This window comes from Panthera uncia, chromosome D2, assembly GCF_023721935.1.
Source record: "Panthera uncia isolate 11264 chromosome D2, Puncia_PCG_1.0, whole genome shotgun sequence".
NCBI lineage: Eukaryota > Metazoa > Chordata > Mammalia > Carnivora > Felidae > Panthera > Panthera uncia.
The window spans coordinates 20361949-20386860 of NC_064818.1; the positions used below are offsets into that span (position 1 = coordinate 20361949).

Below are 24912 nucleotides of genomic sequence, written 5' to 3' on the forward strand. Positions count from 1 at the left end.
AGCACCCCATTTAAGAGACAAGAACAGTCCTAGCTCCTTTTGTGTCCTGTCCTTAAGTTTACTTTCTAGGGGTGCCTGGGTGGCTCAGTCAGTGTTGGACTCTTGGCTTTGGCTCAGGTCATGATCTCACGGTTCATGAGTGCATGCCTCCTGTTGGGCTCTGCGCTGACAGTGTGGAGCCTGCTTGGGATTCTCACTATCTTCCTCTCTCTCTGTCACTCCGCTGGTGGTGCACTCTCTCTCTCAAAATAAATAAACTTTAAAAAGAGTTTACAAAAAAGTCTACTTTCCAAGGCAGCCTTTAGTATCTAGAATCAAAGTTAGATGTCCATCAGAATCAACATGGAAACAATGTTCATTTTCTGACTCAAAGACCAGAAACAAAGAGACAGGTTTTAAGGCTCAATAGTTACATTTTAAAAAATTATCTTTATTTAGGTTTCTGATTCAGCACATGTATCAAAGACTAATCAACATAAAGAAGTAAATAAGACATTAATTGGAAGTCTTACAGCTCTCTAAACTCTGACCAAGTATGTCAAGATTGCCACTATCACCAGAACTCCAACCTAGTCAAGTTGTAAACAAGCTATCATGAACAACATACAGTGTGCACGGAGATGCAGAGGCAAAAGACAATGCTAGCACTTGGCTCTCCTCTCTTCCTTGTTGATGTCTTTCTATTTGACAGTCCACTTTTGTTTTCCATGCTAAGTTCCAAATGAAGTCCAAAGGCTCAGGGTCAACCTGATCAAACACTCTTCTGGAGGAATGCATTCTCAAACTGTTGTGCCTGCAACTTTGTTTTTGCCAGGATGAAGTTCAGATCGAGATGTACAGTACAATCTCGATGACGGTGCAGACCAAGTCAAGAACTAAAGTTGAGCAGTAACTCGAGTTAAGGCATGAATGCACACACACACACACATGTGCACACACACAGCACCCACGCGATCATGAACGCAGGATTCCTTCCACTGCCTAATGAGAGACAACCAGAGCTTGGCAGTTAACCGTAACTGCTGAGCATTCTGGAAGATGCTCCTCATTTTATGCTAACAGGTGTGTGTGTATGTTTTTAAAAAAATAGAAAAAAGAAAACAAGAAAAAAACAAAAACAAACTAAAAACCCCTTAATCTCTTACAATGGCTCTTGAGCATGGAACTCATGTAGCAGCGTCAATGGCTGGTTCTTTAATAAAGTTGGAAATAAAAGGTTGTTTCACTATGTATTTCTTTGGTAGTTATCACTACAAAGTTTTCAGTGTTGGTTACCTATAAGACAAGTACTAGACAGAAGATCAAGTTACACAGAAATGACTCTTCTGTACTGGTAAGATAAAAATATTGCGCTCTCAAAGCACAGTTACTATGCTTTTTCTTGCCTTATTGAGCATCCTCTATAAGCAAGGCTTCGTGCAGGAAAAGTTCATGTCTACCTAACAAAGGGCGATACATACTCTATTTTCCTACAATTGAACAGTTAACAAAAATTCACATTATCAATTATCTCTGGTCAAATCAGTTAGAAGCCAATTACAAAGGGACAGCAGCACTTGGTGTCAAAGCCACATTCTGGTCACACATTCATTCCATGGTTGTGGTATCTCAGGAGCTCAGAATTTAAAACTCCTTTCAATTAACAAAGGAGCAAGTTAAATTAAACCTTAAATACTTCCACCCTCTGCCAAATTTCTAGAATTCTGCCCAGAATGCCAGCACGCTTGATGAGAGAAAGCAGTTCAGAGCCCAGAGAGGTGTCAGGTATTACAGAAGTTAATTTGGTTTTGTATAGAAGGCATGGTAGTCTGGCAACAGAGTACTTATCCTATTAGCAGCACAGTGGTAGCCAAGGGTCTCTGTCAGCAAGACAGGAAAAGGAAGTTACTGAAGCTACTGCTGTTCCCGCCTGCCTTCATGATGGCTACGGATTTTACAAAGGCCTTTGGGGCATCAGTCCAGGGTTACCCTGGGTGAGTGAGCAACAGGAATGGCAGGAACCATATTTAGCCCCAAAGAGAAGAGCCTGAGGTAAGGCAGCTTCCCATGGGTGAGGGGACTCCTGCCTCTACGGGCTTGGGGTCTGAATTTTATGGGTCCCTCATGGCTAAACAATCACTAAGAAATGGCCCTAGCATGTGTACCGCCCATGCGGGACAGGCTCTACGTGGGGTCAAAAACCCTTTAGAAGGACACAAAACAGCATAAATTCAAAATAGTAGTGTTTGTTCTCTCAATTCTGAATGTCTGCAGGGAGAGGCAACAAGATTTACGTTGAAAAGTGCTGTTTGAAAGAGCTGTGGTCTATATTGAAAGGAACTGACTAGTCCAGGGGCACCAGCACTACAGTTCTGCAAAGTCTGAATATCAAGAACCTGTTTCTAAAAGGCATTTGTCAGGAACGGTCTGCTCACGCCAAGTGCTTTCCGTTCACCACACGGCAATGTCTGGACTAGTATGCTTTCAGGAGGTAACTCAATGGACAGGAAGCAGAGGAAACTCGTTGCTTTATGGACGTTCCGATGAGAGTGCAAGCTGCTATTCAACAGCATTGAATTCTATCATCTCACGCAAGACTCTTGTAAACACAGACCACGCTTTTCCTAGGAGAAAAACCAAGAACTGTACCATGAAGGCAAACCTTGTTTGCCCCTTCTCAGAATTCCTCGGAATGGCAATGTACCGGGAGGGACAGCGGGCTGTTGGTGAGATCCCCGGGTTTGATATGACCTCGTCTGATCGAATTAAAAACCTAAAGCCTCAATAATTAAATGCCGAACTTCTTCCCCATATTTGAGAACTGCACTATGATTATGCATATTACGTACACATTATAAATAACATTTATATAGACCAACTGGGGAGAGAAGTTCTCAGTTCAGGGGTGGAAGCAGGAAGAGGTGAAAAATCCTACTGTTGCTTTTACTCTCAAGTTCTTAAAATGCTAGTCAAACACTATTATCCAACAAGACTTGTTTCATTCTGTAATTCTTAAATATGCATTCGAAGGCAAAAATGGAAGTTTCTATACTGTACACTATTAAATATCTACAATGTCATGGTTCCTTATTTTTAGGAGTGTGTTCAATAAAGAGCTAGCTATTAGAGATGGTTGTCACAAAACAGGGACTCTTAAAAATTACTGATAAATTAATTTTCAGTTCTCTGATTATATCCAACAGATACACATTCTCATCATAAAATATACATTCTCTAGTAAGTTATTTTCATCCACAGCATATATAAATATGCAAACACAAGTGGTAAAAATCACTTTACTACCAAAGTACAAAACAGTAACTGCTGAAAAGCAAAAAATAAAGATGTTGCAAGTATTAAGAAAAGAGTGACTCACAGTGTTCCACTTCAAAGTGAAACCAAACAATTTATTTGTGCTGAATGAATGGAAATAATGTATTCAGAGTATACTTCTTTGTACACTGCACTTGCTTATACTGGGCGACGTAAGCGGTCATCAATGCTAATGTGCTACTTTCTTCTACAACTCTTCTCTTTCCTGCCAAGCAATAAAGTATTCTGTGGCCATTATGCCAAGATATTCCTATAATGTTCATTTCAAATAGTATTTTCTAATATTTTGCACCTTTAAAATATTTGTTCAAACTCTATTTTAGGGGAACACAAAGAATGGAAAGGTAAATAGCTGTTTTTGTTACAATCACATTGCCCTTTGCAGCAGAAATCAAATAGCATGTTCTAACCAGCCATCAAAACCATTGGTTGGTAGGACAACATTTATCGACTCATGTTAGAGGGGCCCAGTCTGGGTAGATTAACACTAAAGATAAGGAAAGAATCACACCTTAATCTACAATAATTATCCATCCCACATGTGGAAAAGGTACAGCCACGTGATCCATCACTTCGGCCTGTTTTACAAGAGAACGGATGTTGACATATACTGAAAATAACCTATAAAAAGTGTATCTGTAAAAAGCTCTATTAAAGAGTTTATGGTCTTGGGCACTGATCCATCTAACTTTCCATTCTACACCGAAAGCTAGATTTTCAAAGGTCTGAATTGTAGTGCTGAATTACTGGGATATTTGGTAAACACCATTATAATGGGGGTTGGGGGTGGGATTAACAGCTCAGTAATTTTCTGCAAATTTATGAAAACAAACATAAAAAAGATATCCCTTTTTATTTTACAAACCTAAAAGCCAGGAAAATGAAGCTCTGGGGCCAAGCAAAAATTGCACGCTGCTTCTGAATTACCAAATATTGACTAGCAGATGCTCCAGCCAGGGAATGGACGTACATGTAGATTCAAGTAAAACACTGATGGAAAAAGTCGTCTGTTTAGTGTTGTAGACCCACAACACTGGCTGCGTTTCCGACAAACACTTACAACACAATTAATAGTGAAGCCTAGATAACCTCAGTGCAAATAAGTCAGATCCAAATATGCCAGGGAAGGAAGCCTTTGGCGTCGAGGAGACGGCTCCACTGTACGAGTCCCAACGTGAGATGCAGACCAAGCACATGCATTAAGGCTGGGAGGAGGGGTGCCCCGGATGTTGCGAAGGGGCGGGTTGCGAGGTGGCTGCCGAGGGGGCCGCAGGCTGCATGGGCGGCGGAGGTGGAGGTGGAGGGGGCTGCACTGGGGTCTGTGTGTTGGGAGACGGAGGAGGCGTAGGCCGTTTGAATTTGTCAGGACTGTTGCTTCTCCGTGGTGAAGGCCTCTGTAGACAGGACAGAACAACAGGAGGTCAATCTGGGTCCAGACAGCTCATTTCTAACACAGCCTGACAAGCAGGAGCTAGTGAAAAAGGGGAGCAACAAAGACCAGAAACTAGGGATTTCCTAGTCTATCCCTACTGGTTTCTGAACTACTGATGAAAACAAGGTGGAGTTTGCACCTACACTCACGAAAAAGCTATACATAATTACTATGAAACTTGCATTGACCAAACAATTGGACTTGGGCCCTTCCAGGAGACAGCCCTAGAATTAAAAAACAGCTGTCTCATTCTCCACTTAAATCTTTTCTGTCCATTGTATGTCCCCAAGTTCCTTCCATCACTCAAAGTAAGTTTTCAACCTCCTATGAGCTACAGCTCAACCAAATGTTTCTGCTTTTACATAAAGCCATCAAACCAATAAAAACAACTTCAGAAATACCTTACTGCTTTTCCAGAATAAAAGTCTTCTTTTAAAGATTCCCTTACTGGACATACCCTCATGTCTCTCCTATTCTCAAACCCATTAGCTACATTTCCAACTGCTCTATTAGTCAACTAAATAACCAGGTCTAAAGAAAAAACTCCCGAGTGAAGTCCTAACCAAATGCACTTAAGTTTCCTTCTAATCCCAGGAGAGAAAATTCTGAGTGAAACAAGAAACAAGGCTAATTTCAGAAAGAATACTGGGGATCAGTGAACTGTGAAGATGCAGATATTGTGGCAACCAGCAATGATTCGTTATGGCAAAGAGCCGGCCAGAATCTAATCGAGGCATTGGCCAGAGTTCAAATAACATTTCACAAAGGGCAATTTTTCACAGAAAGTGAAGCTGAAATTTTTGTCTCCCAGGAAGGATGTTACTTTCAACACCAGAACTTAGTAATAAACTGCTGGAAGTCTCTACAGTTTGAAGGTGAACTGATGGTGGGAGGGAGAAGAAAGGTAAATGTCTAAGGGCAACGGGCCTGGTCTCCTGAGGAGGTCCTGTTGCTATCAGCAGCAGGAGTAAAGTGTGGCTTCCTGCCCTATGGCTACTTACTGTGATGCCATGGGATGCTCCCATGTGCTGCACATGAAGACCCGGGGAATTGTAGTAAGACATTCCGGCTCTAGTCAGTGAAGTTGGTGGCGTGAAGCCAACTGTGTGACTTGCATATGATAGACCTGAAATATGACAATAACAAGTATTATTTCAAACTCAATTATCTGCTGTCTTCAACCATCTAGAAGACCTTAAAATGCAAAAGTTCTCCATCACCAATAAAAATGAACACATATGAGAAGAGTGCTGGGTTCACTGAATGGCCTGCTGGGTCAAAGGGGAAATGATAGTCAAGTCCTGGAACAGAACACAGTGCCCAGAGATAGGTCCATGCATAAACGGTCAAATAATCTTCAACAAAGGGGCCAAGTTCATAATTCATAATGGGGAAAGCCTAGCTTCTTCACCAAATGGTACGGAGAAAATTGGATATCCACATGCAAAAGAACGAAACTAGACCTCTATCAAATACCATACACAAAAATCAACTCAAAATGGACCAAAGACTCAAACATAAAACCTGAAACTATAAAACCCTGAGAAGAAAACACAGAGGAAAAGCTTCATGACATTGGTCTTAGCAATGATTTCTCAGATGTGACACCAAAAGCACAGCCACAAAAGCAGAAAATAGACAAGTGGGACTATATCAAACTCAAAAGCTTCCAGAACGAAAGAAATAGTCAACAGAAAGGGAACCTATGGAATATGAGAAAATATTTACAAGCCATGTATCAGATAAGGGATTAGTATTCAAAATATATAAAGAACTCCTACAGTTCAATATCAAATAAATAATCCAATTAAAAAATGGGCAAAGGATTTGAGTAGACATTTCTCCAAAGACATACAAATAGTCAAAGGCATATGAAAAGATGCTCAACATCATGCAACATAATGTTGCAAGAGCAAAGATGTATAAACAACCTAAATGTCTATCAACAGATAAGTGAATAAAGAAAACATAGTATATACATACAATGGAATATTACTCAGCCTTTAAAATGAATGAAATTCTTTTTAAGGAGAACACGGATGAACTTGGAGGACATTATGCTAATATAAGCTAGTCACAGAAGGGCAAATACTGCATGATACCAATTATATGAGGCATTTAAGTCAACTCATAGAGGGAGAATACAGAGGTAGTTGTGAAGGGCTAAGAGTAGAAAGAGAATTATTGCTCAACAGGCATAAAGTTTCAATTATACAAGAAGAGTAAGTTCTGAAGATCTACTGTACAACACTGTGCCTATAGTTATAGTTAAATTTTTGTTAAAAGTAGATCTCATGGTAAGTGTTCTTATCCCAATTAAAAAAAAAACAAAACAAAACCAGACCTTGTTAGGAGTCCAACTAAGATGTAGGGAAGTAGTGAAAAGACAGGAGAAGAAATAAAAATCAAGGAGAAACACAGAGCAAAGGGGTAAAAATCAGATGCAAGAAAACAGGAAGTGTCAAAAGAGACACCAACAATGAGACAAAACCACTGTGTGTGTGTGTGTGTGTGTGTGTGTGTGTGTGTGTGTGTGTGTAGCTGTTATAAAGGCAAACAAAAAAAACCAAAAAATCACCACGGAGAACTTCGCAACTTGAAGATATTCAACAAAGAAAACAGAAGCCCTATATATGTCACTGCTCCCCCAAAGCAGCTGATATTTAAAAAAAAAAAGAGGTTAGAGTGGGAGAGAGCCAAAGCATAAGAGACTGTTAAAAACTGAGAACAAATTGAGGGTTGATGGGGGGTGGGAGGGAGGGCAGGGTGGGAGGGAGGGCAGGGTGGGTGATGGGTATTGAGGAGGGCACCTTTTGGGATGAGCACTGGGTGTTGTATGGAAACCAATTTGACAGTAAATTTCATATATTAAAAAATAAAAAAATAAAAAATAAATAAAAAAAAAAAAAAAAGGAAATAAACAACCCCCAGCCCACTATCATGTTCTACATAGTCTCCATCTAGGACCCCAGAATCATCTCCAAAGTGTTTTTAAAATACTCAAGCCCAGCCTTTTCCTTAGATAGGTTTGGGTTGGGGAGCAAACAGCTGTGTTTTTCAAATAATCCAAATGTTCAACCTAAGCAGCTCAGGAACTACTGGTCTAGTGGTCTGGGGCATTGCTTATTTATCAGTGAATAAATACAGCTATCTTTACATCTTTGAGTTCCCAGCATCTACCAGGGTTATCCAGCACAGAGTACATCCCATATGAATCAATGGAATGAAAATGGAAACAAAGGGGCAATTCGGGGAGTTTGGGCAGAACAACCTATTTTCAATCACTTTGGTTTTGTTGTTAACTCCCATATCGTTAACATACACTGGTATATTAGTTTCAGGTGTACACTATAGTGATTCAACAACTCCACACATCACCCTGTTCTCATCACAACAACTGCACTCCTTAATCCCCCCATCACCTATTTCACCAATCTCCAACCAACTTCTCTTCTGATAGCCATCAGTTTGTTCTCTATAGTCTGTTTCTTGGTTTTTGTCTCTCTCTCTTTTTTCCTTTGCTCATTTGTTTTGTTTCTTAAATTCCACATATAAGTGAAATCATATGGTATTTGTCTTTCTCTGACTTATTTCACTTAGCATTATACTCTCTTAGAGCCATCCATATCATTGCAAATGGCAAGATTTCATTCCTTTTTATGGCTGAATAATATTACATTGTATGTATATATACCGATCTTCTTTATCCATTCATCAATCGATGGACACTTGGGATGTTTCCGTATCTTGGCCATGGTAAATAAGGCTGCTATCAACATAGAGGTGCATGTACACCTCCGAATTAGTGTTTTTGTATTTTTGGGGTACTCAGTAGTACAATTACTGGATCATAGGGTAGTTTTACTTTTAACTTTTTGAGGAACTTCCATACTGTTTTCCACAGAAGCTGCACCAGCTGCATTCCCACCAACAGTGAAAGAGGATTCCTTTTTCTCCACATCCTCTCACCTTTTATTTCTGGTGTTGTTGATTTTAGCCATTCTGATAGATTTGATGTGATCTCTTATTGTAGTTTTTGATTTGCAATTATTGTGCATCTCTAATAATGAGTGATGTTGAGCATCTGTTCACATGTCTGTTGGCCATCTGTATGTCTTCTCTGGAGAAATGTCTGTTCATATCTTCTACCCATTTTAAATTGGATTGTTTTTTGAGTGTTGAGGTTTTTTAATTAAAAAAATTTTTAATGTTTGTATTAATTTTTGAGAGAGAGACGGAGCAAGTGGGGGAGGGGCAGAGAGAGAGAGAGAGAGAGAGAGAGAGAGAGAGAGAGAGAGAGAGAGAATATGAAACAGGCTCCAGGCTCTGAGCTGTCAGCACAGAGCCTGACTCAGGGCTCAAACTCCCAAGCCATGAGATCATGACTTGAGCAGAAGTCAGATCCTCAACTGACTGAGCCACCCAGGTGCCCCTGGGTGTTCTTTTATAAGTTCTTTATATATTTTGGATATTGACCCTTTATCGGAAAGGTCATTTGCAAATATCTTCTCCCTTCCATAGGCTGCGTTTTAGTTTTGTTGTTTCCCTTGTGGTACAGAAGATTTTATTTTGAGGTAGTCCCCATAGTTTATTTTTGCTTTCATTTCACTTGCCTCAGGGGATATAGGATATATCTAGAAAGAAGTTGCTCTTGCCAATATCTGAGACATTATTGCCTACTTTCTCTTCTAGGATTTCTATGGTCTCAGGTCTTACTATTAGGTTTTTAATCCATCTTGAATTTATTTTTGTGTATGGTGTAAGCAAATGGTCCAGTTTCATTCTTTGGCATGCAGCTGTCCAATTTTCCCAACACTGATTTGTTGAAGAGACTTTTTCCCATTGGATATTCTTTCCTGCTTTGTTGAAGATTAACTCACCATATCATCGTGGGTTTACTTCTTCTGGGTTTTCTAATCTGTTTCGTTGATCCATGTGTCTATTTTGGGGCCAGTTTTTGATTTTTTTGATTACTATACTTTTTTGATTACTATGGCTTTATAATATAACTTGGAAGTCTGGAACTGTGATGCCTCCAGCTTTGCTTTTTCTTTCTCAGATTTGCTTTGGCTAAAAAATACGGGCACTCCACAAATTTGCATGTCATCCTTGTGCAGGGGGCATGCTAATCTCTGTATCATTCCAGTTTTAGTATATGTGCTGCTGAAATGAGTGCCATTTTCAATCACTTTGAATCTAAGATCAGCCAACGGATGTCAAGCAACATGAACTCCACTTAGCCTCTTTTCTGAATTACATAAAAACAAGAAGCTGTTAAGTATGTTGTTTTTTTTTTTTTTTTTTGGCTTCCATGGCTGAGACATGCAGCCACCAAGCCTACCTTTAGTTGTCTTTATTTATATAAAATAAAGGTTATTTCTTGGTTTGACCATCAACTAGTGCTATTTCACATGTTTCTATTCCATTTGTGGATCTTGAGTTGACATTTAAAAAATGGAGGGCTGGGGGTGCCTGGGTGGCTTAGTGGGTTGAGTGTCCGACTTCAGCTCAGGTCAAGATCTCACGGCTTGTGAGTTCGAGCCCCGCATCAGGCTCTGTGCTGACAGCTCAGAGCCTGGTGCCTGCTTTGGATTCTGTGTCTCCCTCTCTCTCTGCCCCTAACCCACTCACATTCTGTCTCTGTCTCTCTCAAAAATAAACACAAATAAATAAATAAACAAACAAACAAACAATCTTAAAAAAAATGGAGGGCTAGAGTAAAGTATAAGTCTTTGGAAACTAAGTGATCATGTTTATTTTTAACCATAAGGGCTTTGTTCAGCTGGAGGAGGAAAGAAGAGGTTCTGTTTCTTATGCAAGTGATGAAATTTAAGAGATAAACTATGGATCCTTATCCCAAGACAGAGAAACTCATAATAATAATAATAGTAATAATAATAATAATAATAATAATAAATATCTAGCCTATTTTGTAGCATTACAAGGTTATTGGTATGTTAAACGCTAATCAAGAATCTTCAAAGACTCCCTGTTGCCTACCTAAATTGAAGAAAAAGAATGTCTTCTCTGGCTATTATAAAGGCCTCTGCACTTGGCTCCAAACTATCTCTTGAGTATCAAAGCCCTTGCCCAGCCCCATATCCAATGAAATCAGAATCCATGGGAGCAGGACCCAGAACAGCCTGTGGTAAGAACCACAGTGACCTTATCACTCTTGATTCTCACCTCTACTGCTCAGTTCACACCAGCCCTTTGCCTGGGATGTCTTCTCTGTACCTTCTCTCATGTCAGTCAGGACCTCGATCAGCCTCTGAAGAGGCAAACGGCCCAGACACTCTAGAGCCGACTGTCATATTAGCTCAGACTCTAGTTCTGCCTCTTGGCACCAAGTGACAGTGGACTTCAGATCCATCAACTGTAAAATGAGATTACTGTAGTGGCCTCATAAGGTTGCTGTGGGGATGAAATGAGTAAATATCACAAAGTGCTCAGAGTGCCTGGCCAACTATGGCCTCATTAAGCTTCAGCTCATTAAGCTCCTTTAAGGCCCATCTCTAAAGTGCTCTAAGCTGGTAGCTCTCTTTGTTTAATCTCTTCTTAAACTATATTTTTTTCAATTATAACTTTTTATTTTGAAACCATTTACCATCCACATGAAGTTGCACACACACTACATGGGTCCTGTGGACCCTGCAGCCAGCCTCCCCAGGAACATCTTCCATAAGCACAGCACAGTGTCAACCCAGAACACGAACACAGGTCCACCACTAGTGACCAAGGCAGAGACTTGAGTTGGATTTCATCAGGTTTTATTGTGCTCTTCCTGTGTGCATGTGTGTACACAACTCAAAGTAATTTTATCACATGTGTAGATCCAAGTAACTCACCACAACCAGATGCAAAACTGCTCCAACATCACAAAGAAAGCCGGTCATGCCCATCCTTTCCCTGGTCACACCCTCCCCCTCATCCTACACCCTGGCAATGACTGGTCTGTTCCCCCATCCCAGTAATGGTGTCATTTTGAGAATGTTCTAGAAATGAAATCGTACATCATATAACCCTTTGAGAATGGCTTTTTTCATCCATCATAACACTCCCCATGCTCCATCCAAGTTCTCACACGTTATCAGGTTGGTTCCTTTTTACTGCTGAGTAGTAAGTATTCCACAGAGTAGATGCACCACTGTTCAACTACTCAATTTTTACATAAATTCATTATGCTTGGCCTTATAAAGTTTCTTGCAAAGAATTTGTTTATTGTATTTCACCCCCTTCCCCAGGCCCTATTGTTTGTTGATGATAAGCTCTTAGAGGCCAGAGACCAGGTCTTAGTACTTTTTGTTTTCCCTTAAGTTCTAATCATCTTGCATCTGACCCATGTGTGAACACAGCACAGGAGGAGATGGCGTGCCTGGGTGGCTCAGTCAGTTGGGTATCTGACTCTTCATTTTGCCTTAGGTCTGAGCCCCCTGTCAGGCTCCGTGCTAAGCATGGAGTTTGCTTGGGATTTTCTCTTTCTCTCTGTCCTTCTCCCATGCTTGCACAAAAAAACAAAAAATAAAAAACAAAAGAAAAAATACAGGATGAGAACACAAATACCTAGGTTGAAAATGCCAACCCCCAAATACCAGTCTACTAAATCGAATACTATGGCTTTCAAAGTTATTGCTACGATAAATTTCTCTGGCTCTCATAGAAATGCATTAACTAAAAAGTAAAAATGTTAAGACTTATTTCACTGTCCACAAGCTCAAGGCTGCAAAATTAAAAGATGATTAATTAAAAGCAGTTCATGAGAAAAACTACTAAGCAAAATGAGGCAAACACAAAATATATATAATCTGTATGAAACCACCTCTCCAAAGGAACACTGTAAGAGGAGGGGGGTAGGGAAAGGACACACCTGGAAACACTAAAATATTAACTCCACCTTTGGATAGAGGGATTCTGGACTCTGGAAAGAGGGACTTTATTTCTGCTTATATCCTTCCGATTGTCCCCAAATTTTCTTTAGTATCTTTTTGCTAATGAAAAAAGAAATGTAAAACTGGACTAAAGGCAGATATACCTTTTCTTCCTTTTAAGATTATTTTAAATTACAATTTTAAGAGATTGTAGTTCTACAAATCACACATAAAAACATTGTCTTTGCAAAAACACAGACAATATAGACAGGATTTCCTCTTTAAATCTCCCTAATGTGGCTCTGTCTCCATCCCTCCATCAAGACTGCTCCTGCAATGTCAGCAGTGTTTCTGCTCTGCCAGCTGCAATAACCATTCTCCACTCCTCATTTTACTTGACCTTGGAGAACATCTGATGAAGCTGACCACTCTCTTCTTGTTGAAAGACTCTGTGAGATCGTATTCCTATTTTTTCCTTCCACTCCTCTGGTAGCCACTTCCCAATCTCCTTTGCCAGTTTTTCCTCCTGAACTTGACCTCTAAATATTGCAGTTGCTTCAGGATCAGACAGGAGGGTGTTTCTCTGCTCCTTTTATCTATTATGACTAGGTGAGATCTCATCTATTTCTGCAGTTTGTTTTGTTTTTTAATTAACTTTTAGGGGCATTTGGGTGGCTTAGGTCAGTTAAGTGCCTAACTTTTGATTTCAGTTCAGGTCATGATCTCACAGTTGCTGAGATTGAGCCCCATGTTGGGCTCTGCACTGACAGGGTAGAGCCTGCATAAGATTGTCTCTCTCACTCCCTCTACCCCTCTCCCACTCACACACTCTTTCTCCCTCTCAAAATAAACAAACATTTAAAATAAGTAAGTTAATGCGGCACCTGGGTTGGTCAGTCGGTTGGGCATCCAACTTCGGCTTAGGGCGTGATCTCACGGCTTGTGAGTTCGAGCCCCGCATCAGGCTCTGTGCTGACAGCTCAGAGCCTGGAGCCTGCTTTGGATTCTATGTCTCCCTCTCTCTGCCCCTCCCCCACTCGTGCTCTGTCTCTCAAAAATAACATAAACATTAAAAAAACTTTAAGTAAGCTTCTAATTTTAGAATAGTTTTAGGTTTACAGAAAAGTGGCAAAAACAGTACAGAGAATTCCTGTATAGACCACATTCTGATTTCCGTATTAACATCTTATGCCAATATGACACATTTTTCACAACTAGTAAACTATTACTGATACATTAGTAATTATTAATATTATTATTATTATTATTATTATTAGCTCAGGTCCATACTTTTCTGGACTTCCTGAGGTTTTACCTAATGTCCTTTTTTTTGTTCCAGGACCCCATTTAGGATGACACTTTATATTTAATTGCCACATCTCCTTAGGCGCCTCTTGGCTGAGACTGTTCCTCAATTTTCCCTGTTTTTGAGGAGCTTGTTAGATTTGGGGTATACTGATGAGGTATTTTATAGACAAACTATCCTTCAATCAGGATGTGTCTGATGTTTTCCACATGGCTCAGCTGGGGTTACGGGTGTTTACAGAGTAAGACCACAGAGGTGAAATGCCATTTTCACATCAAGGATACACACTCCCGACAAGGCTCCCCATTGTCGATGTGGACCCCGATGGCCTGGCTGAGGTCACATATATCAGGTTCCTCCATGGTAATGTTACTCTTTTTTTCCCCTTTCCATACTTATTCTTTGGAAGGAAGACCTTATGTGCAGCCCACGCTTAAAAGAGTGAAGAGTTATTTCCACTGCCTTGACAATAGAGTATCCAAAAATTATTTGGAATTCTTCTGTATGGGAGATTTGTCTCTTCTCCCTTATTTACTTATTCAGTCACTTATTTATATTAGTATGAACTCATGGATGTTTGTTTTATGTTTGGGTTATAACCCAGCATGACATTATTTCTTGTGTTGCTCCAACGGTTCCAGCTTTGGCCTCAGGGAGCTCTTTTGGTTGGCTCCTGGGTCTCTTTCACATACTTTCATCTTGTTTCTTGAGCACCTCCTTACTTGGCAGCATTATCAGATTTTTCAGGTTCATCCTGTATATCCCCTTCTCTAAGCCCTAGAAACATCCAGTTCTTTTCATTGGAGAATGGAATTAAAAACCAAGATCTGAGCAGTGAGTATGCTTGTTGCTACTGGGGTGTAGACCCTTTTTCAAACTTCCTTAGTCCCCATCTCTGATTTAGGCACATCAAAATATGCTAATTGGGAGTGTCTTTTGTCAGGCTGCATCAAATAATGGACAACCTGAAAGATAACTGTTGACAAGTAATACTTTGCTCATATATAATCCACATATGTAACACCACATATTATTAAAAGGATCTTTCATAAATTCTAGGAAATACACTTTTCAGTCAAACTGAAAGAGAACTTAAAACATTTCAACAGCTTGATGAAACCCAAGATTGCCAATGTTAATCAGAAATGGTAAAGGAAGAAACGAGCCAAAATGCTTAGCATGGAAATGGAAACTATTTTTATGAATAATATAATTCTACTAAGAAAGTGATTACAGATTCTTAATACAAAGAACCACAACTTCTTCCAATAAAAACTAAATTGAAAAGCAAACTTGAAAATTCACGTTCTGCTGATGAACTACGTATGGGACAGCAAGGGACTAGATTAGGAGTAATTCTGCTGCCAAGTACGAGATAAAATCAACTTCGATGATATTATCGAGTTTAAAATAAGACACACATGTTCTTCTCACTTAGGCTGGCTGAAAGAAAAAAAAAAATCTAGGTGTTACTTATTACTTAGTTTAAGGAAAGAGCAAATGGCTTATCTATACAGGCATGTCCCACACTACAAGGACAGGTGCAGTGACAGTCAAAATTATGTACACAGAGTAAGATCTTCCTATAGAAGATCTGTTACAATAAAAGTTAATATTCCCAGCCAAGGTCTGACTTTTGCTTTTTTTTTTTATTCAATGACCACATTAGGTTTAATGAATTGGAAAATACATGTCTCTAAGGATTTCTTCAGGTTTAAATAAATCAAACAGAAGGCTAAATTATACTTCATATGAATCAACATCACCATCAACTATAAAAGCTACCCCCATCTTGCTTCTTCCTAATGCATGCCTTCCTTTTATATCAATAAATCAGAAGGCAAAGACTTTTATCATGGTAATGAAACCCAAGCATTATTTGGGGAAAACTGAGAGGCAGCAAGGCAGAGGAGCTTTTGGAGAGATTTAAAGGCCACGAGAGAACAGGAGAAACAGATTCCAGAACATCCTTTTGGGCAAGAACAAGGGGAGATGATCATGCATTGATCTATGATACGAAGTCCTTTTGGTTTGCAAACAGCTCCTCTTTACCCTGCCTGAACCAGACAAAAGTTGCCATGCTTTGTGCTGGACATGCTTTTGATTTCTCCTCTTAAAAAACAGACAAAAAAAGGTCACAGCAGTATAGCACAGGGCTGAGATCCTAACCTCACAGCATGTCTGTGGCAACGTGCATTACTGTAGCATTTCCCCTCATCCACCTGAAGGGCATTCCTCTTTGTCAGTGTTGCAACAGACAAGGTGAGGCTGTACCTAACATGTAGCTGTTTTACTTTCCAAAACCACAAAGCCTTTCCTGTGCCACTCTTCCAAGCAGACACCTCGCGTTATTCCGCTGTGAAACTCCTCCCCCCCACACTCTTTTTCCCCAACTCTGTTTAAAATCTGTTTACCAGCAAGGACAAGAAACTCAGACTCGTCCCCTCAGTCACAAGACACAATCCTTTGGCTTGCTACCTTTTCTTTCCTCCCTCCGCTCCACTCACCCACCCCCGCCCCCGGCTTCCTCTTTCTTCCTTGCTGGATCATTTACTTGCCCTCCTGGCCCGAGAGCCCCACGCTGTGCTGGTTCTGAGCCAGAGACCCTGCGGGGAGAGAGTTTTCGGGGTCAGATGAAGACAAGCACGCCTTTGAGGGAAAGGCTTCTGAGGAGCAAAGCCAGATGCAGAAGCAAAGCCAAAAGCAAGGCCAGTTCCTTCTTGCATGGCCTGCCTACTAGGGCCCGGTCCCACTCACCCATCAGTGGGACTATCAGGAGGCAGCTTGTGCTCAAAAGAATACAACCTTTGGAAATAAGAGCCACCCTGCCTTGCCATTTCCTTGGATCTAAGACCAATAGCCAATGAATTTCTGAATCACTGCTTCCTCAATTTTAACATGAGAAAAATGATGCCTACATGAACTATTCTGAGGATAAAAATGAGATAACATACGTACAACAATAGAACCCACAGGAGATATGCTATGATCCATCTTAGAAAACATCTATCCAATGCTTTGTCAATCCACAGGCACTTAAAATCAGTCTAAGACCGTCTTTTTAAAAAGAATTTTTGGAGTTAAATTCTTTTTAAACAATAACAAACAATCTAAAAACACCAGCTGGCACAATAAAATTTATGCTTAAAAATTTCAGATTAAAACTCAGTCTTGATAGTGATTTGTTTTAGCTGTTTCTGAAAAACACAGGACCATTCTCCCTTTGTTTACAAGATTTTTATACGCTGGAGGGGAACATATTTGGAGATGCCTATTAGATGTCCCAGATATCAGTCACAGAAGTAGCTGAGGACGTGTACTTACCGGGTGATATAGGCCTGCTGGAACTTGGAGAAGGTGTGTAAGGGATCGGGCTTGACACAGTGCGAGGTCTTAATCCTTGTGCAGACATCTCATTGAAATACCTAAGAGGAGAGGGGGGAGATTATCAGAACAGTCTGGACTTCAGTAGTTCCTAAGAGAGCTCCTATGAGAAAATGTTGGGGGTTCATATTATGAGGTCAAACTCTGGGTATTTAGAGAGTGATGTATAAAGCTAGGAGACATGTATAAAGTGGACTTGGGGGTCACACAGCTCCACCGCTTGGCAAAGTCCTCTCTCTAGGGGTACGGGCTAGGGAATTTGGAATGTTCTAGCTCCAGGTGGAGGCTTGCCAACAGAGCTGCTCCAGTCAACAGAGAGGACTGGGCTTTCCTTCCTCACACAACAGCTATGTAGAAGTCTACCTCTGCTATCCCAAGAATTACAGACACATCCATGCTTTAATGGCTACATTTAAATTATTATTTGAAACTCAAAACCAAACAAGCCCTCTAAGATTTATGTCATCAAATTAAAGCTTAAAGATAATGGTATTCCCATGAACTGGAAGTCAATCATTTACAAGACAAGCTTTGCTTAACAAACAGTCACACGCTAGAATGTAGTAACAGACACTAGCACAGCACATGTACCGCAGCCACACTTGGCCACACCATTCCTCCTGGATGTGGAAGTCACATCAGACCTGAGAATACTCAGGCGTGATTGTTAGGGAAGTCAGCCTTTATGCTGTGAACAAGCACAGAATGCTGACAAGGAGACATTTCTGCTTGGGAGACCTCCCAGTAAGCTAACCTTCAGAGGCCATACAGCCAAAGGAAGAAATGGCCGTGTGTGCAGACATCTTTATGCCAGGGAAGATCTCAGCCCTGATTGTCAATCAGTTTATGAGAACATGAACACAGCCACTTCCATGCTGGTTTATTTGGCTTAAAGAAAACCAGGCTCCGAAATTTCACATGCATCTCTCAGCTACCCACTGTTGACTCTTCCTGTCCCTCCAGGGCAGCCCACCGTGGTGGCACCTACATCCTGCTCAGCAATGAAAAACACCTCTTCATCTCTAAGGAATAAACAACTTGGAGACATCTCAAGTTTCCAACTATTTTCTTTCTCTCAAATGTGACATTGTCATTCCTAGTTCAGTATAGAGTATAGCTGCTCAACTAAGACTACTACTACCAAGTAGTAACTTTGAAAAGACCTTTTTTTTTTTTTTTTTTTCGGTCTGTGATTAAGGAAAATGGCCAATGCTCTTCACTTCCCCATCCTCAGCATCTGCTTGGATGCGGCGGTCACCGCGGCGAGCGCGAGCCATCTCCTTCCACATCCAGCGGGATGCGAAGGGAGACCTCTCGGGGCCTGGTTTCCTTTATTTTTCCACAAGGCTCAGAGGACGTGCACACCTTTCATCATCCATTTCCAGGCTGGACTCGCTCTCAGAGAGCTGCCGACAGAGGGCTTCCCTTCTCTCCATTTCCCTCTGCAGCTTCCTCTGCAGCCGTAAGTTCTCTTCCCGCATGTGGCGCTCCTCCTCCAGATACTGCGCCATCTTCTCGGAATCTGAAAGGCCAGAGCTCTCCATTAGACCACGGCCAGAGCAGGCGCCGTCACACCCCCTGTACTGTGATGGCCGCCCAGCAGCAATGCTGAGGCAGCGGCTCTCCCCCACCCCTACCCTCTTGCCCGGGGAGATCTGGATCTAAGGCTTCCCCTTCGTGTTGAAGTTTACCCACGGTTTGCATTTAGAAAAACACATGCATACAAAGCGGCACTCGGAGTAGTTAGGTACCTTCACTCCCACTTACTTGCCTTCTAAAGTGATGTTTGTGGAAGAGGAAATGGTGGAGCTGGAGCCAAGTAAGGGCGCCGCTGGAGCCGAGGCGGGAGGGGGCCAGCCAGGGAAACTGCGTCAGCCCTGGGCTCCCCTCGAGGAGGCACCAATTCTGCTGCCCCTCAGCTCCAGACACAGAGGGAGCCCATCAGCCTGTTAGCACACCAGTGAGAACCAGGCTACTAGAACACGCGGTAGGTTAGAATTCTCTTTATAAAAATAGAAATTGACGTAGTGAATAGCTTTAGATGAATAGGTCACGTCTAACTTTCCGGGTGTGTGTAACTCTACTTCCCTGACTCATGCACAGCCTGAGTCAGACTGCAGGTACAGACCCATGTGCAGGTAGGCTCCAGGAACGGAGTCCTGCTTATGACAAATTCCCGTTCCTCAGGAGCTGCCCCACAGAGCGAGGCCTCTGCTACAGTACCCGTCTCCTGGACCAGGGTCAATTAGCCTCAGGGCTAGATGGACCCAAGCCAAGCCCATCAGATTCTCCATACAGAAATCTGAAATGTGGAACTGACATCTTCATGGGGCTCTACAATGTCCTTGTGCTGAATTCTCTGGAGCTTTCACAACCCCTGCCCTGTTGAGATCACTCTGTGCAGGACTGTGGGGTACTTTCTGGCACCATTCCAATTAACAGTAAAATGTGACCACCCCCAGCCCTTTGCTGGTTTACATCTGACAGAATGTGTTGTTACTAAGTCACCAAAATAATGTTAATACAAAATGTAGGGTCAACCCATCTTCTTGCTTCCATCCTTTTTCCCTCCCTCAGCCAATGAACATCCTGGGAAAAATAAAATCTCCACCTATTTCTCATTTCTAAAAAATAGCTACAAACTCAGAGCGGTCATGGTCATGCTGAGGAAACAGTCCTATAAACTACTGCTCCATATTACTAGCCCACTCCAAATTTAAGAAGGAAGGAAGGTGTGGAATGCCACACTGACCACCTCTTCCCCACAAAGTGACCCTACTTCAACTCTCCAGTCCAAATTACTTTCAGTTTTAAGCACTTCTATGAAGTTCTGATGTTTTAGCAAATAATGACTTTTGATGCTAAGTATTCAATGATTTCTAAGACCACATCATTACAGAACATATAAAAGTTCTTGAATACCCTTATTTTAGAAATACAAATAAAAATACCAAAATTATTGAACAGTTATGTGCACTAAACACTAAATCCCTCAGTTGTTTTCAATATAACCAGAAACCCTGCTGTCTAATCCAGATGCAAAAATCTCTTTAATTGAAGGCATGCTGGGAAAATATTTACAAAGTACACTTTTAATATAAATGATTTAAATCATTTCATCCCAAATATGCAAGCATGCAGAATTTTTCACTAGCTCTACAGGAAGCACTAGATTGGCCCCTTGGAGTATTATTGTTTCTAGAACAAGAGGGATGGCTGTTGGAGCAAGTTGCCTTTCTTTTCCATAAATAGGAAAGCTTCAGAGAACTGAGGATCTATGAGGCTTCAAGAACAATCATTTAGGGGCGCCTGGGTGGCTCAGTCGGTTAAGCCTCCGACTTCGGCTCAGGTCATGATCTCACGGTCCGTGAGTTCGAGCCCCGCATCGGGCTCTGTGCTGACAGCTCAGAGCCTGCAGCCTGTTTCAGATTCTGTGTCTCCCTCTCTCTGACCCTCCCCCGTTCATGCTCTGTCTCTCTCTGTCTCAAAAATAAAAATAAACGTTAAAAAAAAAATTAAAAAAAAAAAAAAAAAGAACAATCATTTAAAGAAACACTGTCTTTCAGATGCAATCCTTTAGCATCCGAGGAAATCAGTAGGGGAATACTTAATAATCTATACACAAGAACATCAGTCATCAGGAGTGATGGCTGGAGGACTTTCATGGCAGTTGGGCAATTAACCCAGAAGCTAGAGGACAGAGAAAGCACCAGGCCCAACACCTCTGAGTGTTACAGCGCTAGCAGCAGATGGCTGACACCACGGTATTCCTTGGGTGCCCTCTGCTGGCACACCACCACACTGGATTTCAAGAGACTGGATTTACTCCCATGAGTGAGTCACCACCCTCTCACGCTCTCTCACAGAGTTCCCAGGACTCAGGGGGCACAGTCGATGCTTCCCCCATTTTCAGCCATCTTGGAACACTTAGTCACAAAGTTAGCATCAATAGAGGATGACTTCCAGACAGACTCCAAAGAGGCAGTTCCCATATGATCCAAAGGTGGCCTGTACATTTTGCATCCCCTTTCAAGTTTATACTTTTAGAAAATGCTGATGCCCGGATCCTACCCCAAACAAATCTGAATCCTGAGGATAAAGCCTCTCCACTGGGATATTGAAAAGCCCCCAGGGGATTTTCATGTTTATCCAGAGCTGAAGAATTATTGGGAGAGAGGTTCAAGTTTTGATACCGCTGGCCTTGGAGCGTAAGGAGCCAACTGTCCCAGCAGCATGGCAGAGAGGTGGGGTATCTGACCTCTGGAGGATGAAGGAAAGTCACTAACTCATCTTCTCAACCAATCCAGACCCAATGTGAGCAGCAGGGAGCCACATGCCCCTTCTTCCATTCAGCTTTCTCTGCCCTCATGAAATTGAAATAGCACTTATGGATGCTCCTGTAGTCATTGCAGTCTCTTCAAAGACCAAATAGTGCCCTACGAAGAAAGTTATGGGAATGAAAAATTCTTCCCCAATTTCTTCTAAAAGTTTTGTCTGGGGCATAAGTATACATGAGAAAGAACTGTAAACTGACAGCACTGGAGGAAGTTCAGAAAGGGGCTAAAAGACATCTGTCTGACACACCAAAAACTCAAAAAATATCCTAACATAACTAGTATTTGAAAACTGATTTGTTTTCATGTAATATATGTAGTGGTTTTCAACCCGAGGTACACATCAGAATTCTTTGTATTAAAACAAATGGAGGACCAGGTTCTACTCCTAGAGTAAGCCCAGAATCCTGTATGAGGTTAGACAGAATAATGGACCCTCAAAAGATGTCCACATCCTAATCCCTGAAGCCTGGGATTATGTCACTTTACATGGCAAAAGGGACTTGGTAGCTGTGACGAAGTTAAGGACCTTGGGGTGGGAATTTATCGTGGATTATCTGGCTGGGCCCAAGGTAATCAAAGGGTCCTTGTAAGAAGGAGGCAGGGGAGCAGGAGTGAAAAGATGCAATCCTAGATGCAGGTAGAAGTGATGCCAATGCAAGAAGGAACTATGACCCAAAAGTACAGGCAGCTTCTAGAAGCTGGAAAAAAACAAGGAAACAGAGTCTCTCTAGAGCCTTTTACCAGAAACCAGCCCTGCTGACAGCCTGAGTTTAGCCCAGTGAGAGATATCTTGGACTATAGACCTCCAGAACTGGAAGGTAATATATTTGTGTTGTTTTTAGCTACTAAATTTGCAGTCATTTGTTACAGCAACAAGAGGAAATGAACATTGTTTTTTAAAGGTTCCAAGGATGATCCTGAGTCACCATCCCAGATGCACTACTGGACTAGAATCTTCAGTGAACTTTAGAGAAGACAATGTTAAGGTATGAATCACCAAAATTTTAAATGCACATTCACGTGACTCAACAAATCCACTTCTGGAGTTTCTCCTGAAGATGCTCTTGCTCAGGTATCAAATGTGTGGACACAGATGTCCACTGTGGTTGCAGCATCACAACTGGTGTTAACTAAATTATGGTATAAGGTATCCAAGGGTGATGTACTCTAAGATCCCACAGTGGATGCCTGAAACCAAGGAGGGCACCAAACCCTACATATACTAGGTGTTTTCCTCAATATACACACCTATGATAAAGTTTAATTTCTAAATTAGGCACAGTAAGAGGTCAACAAAGTAATAACAAAATAGAACAATTATAACAACAATTATAGCTACATGAAGTTGTCTCCGTCTCTCTTGTAGGGAGGGCAGGCCACCCAAGATGGGCCACTTTGGCACGAACATTATTTTGAAGTAAAAGCAATCCAAACCCAGCAGATTTAGGAAAAGCTCTTTACCTTCCCCTCCAATGCCTGCTTGTACCAGAAAGAGAGCTATAAACAGAGATTCCTCTTTACCTAAGAAACTTCTCTACATAATAGGGCTTTGTTTTCCAAACATCTCCTCTCACCTTCCTCCTGATGGTCTGTCTCTCCTTTGTATCTTCAGAACCCTCCTCCCTTTGTCCAAATAAGCTTCATGTTGCCTGTAGATTTCCTGTACGTATGCTATTAAATATGATTTTCTCCTGTTAATCTGTCTCCTGTCAATTTGATTCTTAGTCCGACTAGAAGGACCTTGAAGGGCAAGGGAAGGTCTTCGTCTCTGACACTCTCAAAATATCTTACTGTGCGTACTCACCCTTCTTGTGATGATGTGACATGATAAAATGCCTACATGAGGAGATGGAAGTGAGATGAATGACACAGGCATGTGACATATCATCAGGCTACTACTGACCTTCTGACGCTAAGTCAGGAGGAGAACCATCTGCCTCTGGACTGCAGTTGACCACAGGTAATGGACACCACGGGAAGTGAAACTGGGGGTACGGGGACACTAGTGTATCCACTTAACCAAATACCAAGCATCCTTTTAGAAAAGGAGTAAGACATCTCTATGTATTAGCAAGGAAAAAATTACAAGATACAGTAAGTAAAAAAAAGAAAAATACAAGAGTGTGTTCATTGTGCTACTTTTTGTATAAAATAAGTTTATCTGGAAGAAGAAATAAATAAAAACTGTGTAATTGTGAGACCTGGGTGGTTGGGGTCAGGGGTGAGAAGGACAGCTACTTTTTCCTGCATACCTTTCACTACAAGGTCTATTCAGACCCATATGAGCAACCCAACTGCATAAACAGGAGAAGCCCAAGCAAATACATAGTGCCCTAGGCAAGTGTTCAGAAATCTAGTTCCTTTGATTTCTAACTCAACATCTTGACCTTTTCCAAAATAATCAGTATAAATTTTTAAAGCATTTATTCCTCAAGTATGATGAACAGATGTTATCTGATGCTAAAGTTTAGTAGTAAGGAAAATAAATACTATATTCTCTGCCTTAATTCCCCAAAAGTACATTTGTTACTGCAATCTTAGAGATGAACATGGGGCAGAAGATTAATAATAGTGCCTGATTCTGGACTCTCCTCAAATTATTTGATTTTCTAGAAGTATTCTAAACTATTTGCCTTGTCCCACTATAATACTTTCAAAAATAATCTATTCCAGGATGATAGAAAGATTTCTAGACACATGTACTGGTAATGAAATACAGTATGGATTTGATTTATGCAAATTCAATGGTAAATACTGGTAAAATCCTGTAACTGGGAAATGGATTAATTCTGTACTCAGAAGACCAGTGAAATCAGAGGCTACATACGCTGTAACTGAGCGGCTCTCAGCTGCTTCTTCAGCCTCTCCACTTCATTCTTTAAAAACCTGATGTGGCGCATCATGTTTTCTGGAGAGTCTATCTCCATGGAGATGTCTCTAGGCGACGGGGGCGCAGAGACCGGCTGGTCTAATTTCTCCTGCAGGATTCTTCAGTGAAAAGAAAAATTCCAACAATGAAAAACAGTTTGCCTTAAAAGACAAAACAACCTACTAGCTGGAGGGTTTGTTTTAATAGGAAACTCCTGTAAATCACCGGAATTCACAGGGTTGCCAAACTCCTCTGCCCATTTTATATCTACTTCTGAGCTCCCTTACCTAGTAGGATCCAGTCAAGGTCAAAGGGCAGGGCTGTAGGATCCACCCTTTTTTTTCTTTTCAGGGACCACTGATAATTAAGCATTAGCGAGAAAGTCTGCAATGTCTGCTTCTGCT

General features: G+C 41.3%; 1 protein-coding gene and 1 non-coding gene across 3 annotated transcripts in view; both read right to left on the reverse strand.

Annotated features, from left to right (window-relative positions):
* Positions 1 to 409: 409 nt before the first annotated feature.
* The window catches only part of CCDC6 (coiled-coil domain containing 6), a 109359-nt gene continuing 84856 nt past the window's right edge, over positions 410 to 24912 (reverse strand). Inside the window, exons 5-9 of one of the 2 annotated variants that reach the window (XM_049646127.1) lie at positions 24467 to 24627; positions 18668 to 18824; positions 17243 to 17343; positions 5746 to 5870; positions 410 to 4706 (exon numbers count right to left, since the gene is read on the reverse strand). In XM_049646127.1, coding sequence (XP_049502084.1) covers positions 4512 to 4706; positions 5746 to 5870; positions 17243 to 17343; positions 18668 to 18824; positions 24467 to 24627 — 739 coding nt within the window. In that variant the 3' untranslated portion in view covers positions 410 to 4511. Of the gene's footprint in view, positions 4707 to 5745; positions 5871 to 13953; positions 15362 to 17242; positions 17344 to 18667; positions 18825 to 24466; positions 24628 to 24912 lie in introns of those variants that run through there. The other variant, XM_049646128.1, reaches the window with a different exon arrangement.
* LOC125933615 (U6 spliceosomal RNA) lies at positions 9817 to 9920 on the reverse strand. Its single transcript, XR_007461029.1, has one exon. It is a non-coding gene; the product is annotated as a U6 spliceosomal RNA (small nuclear RNA).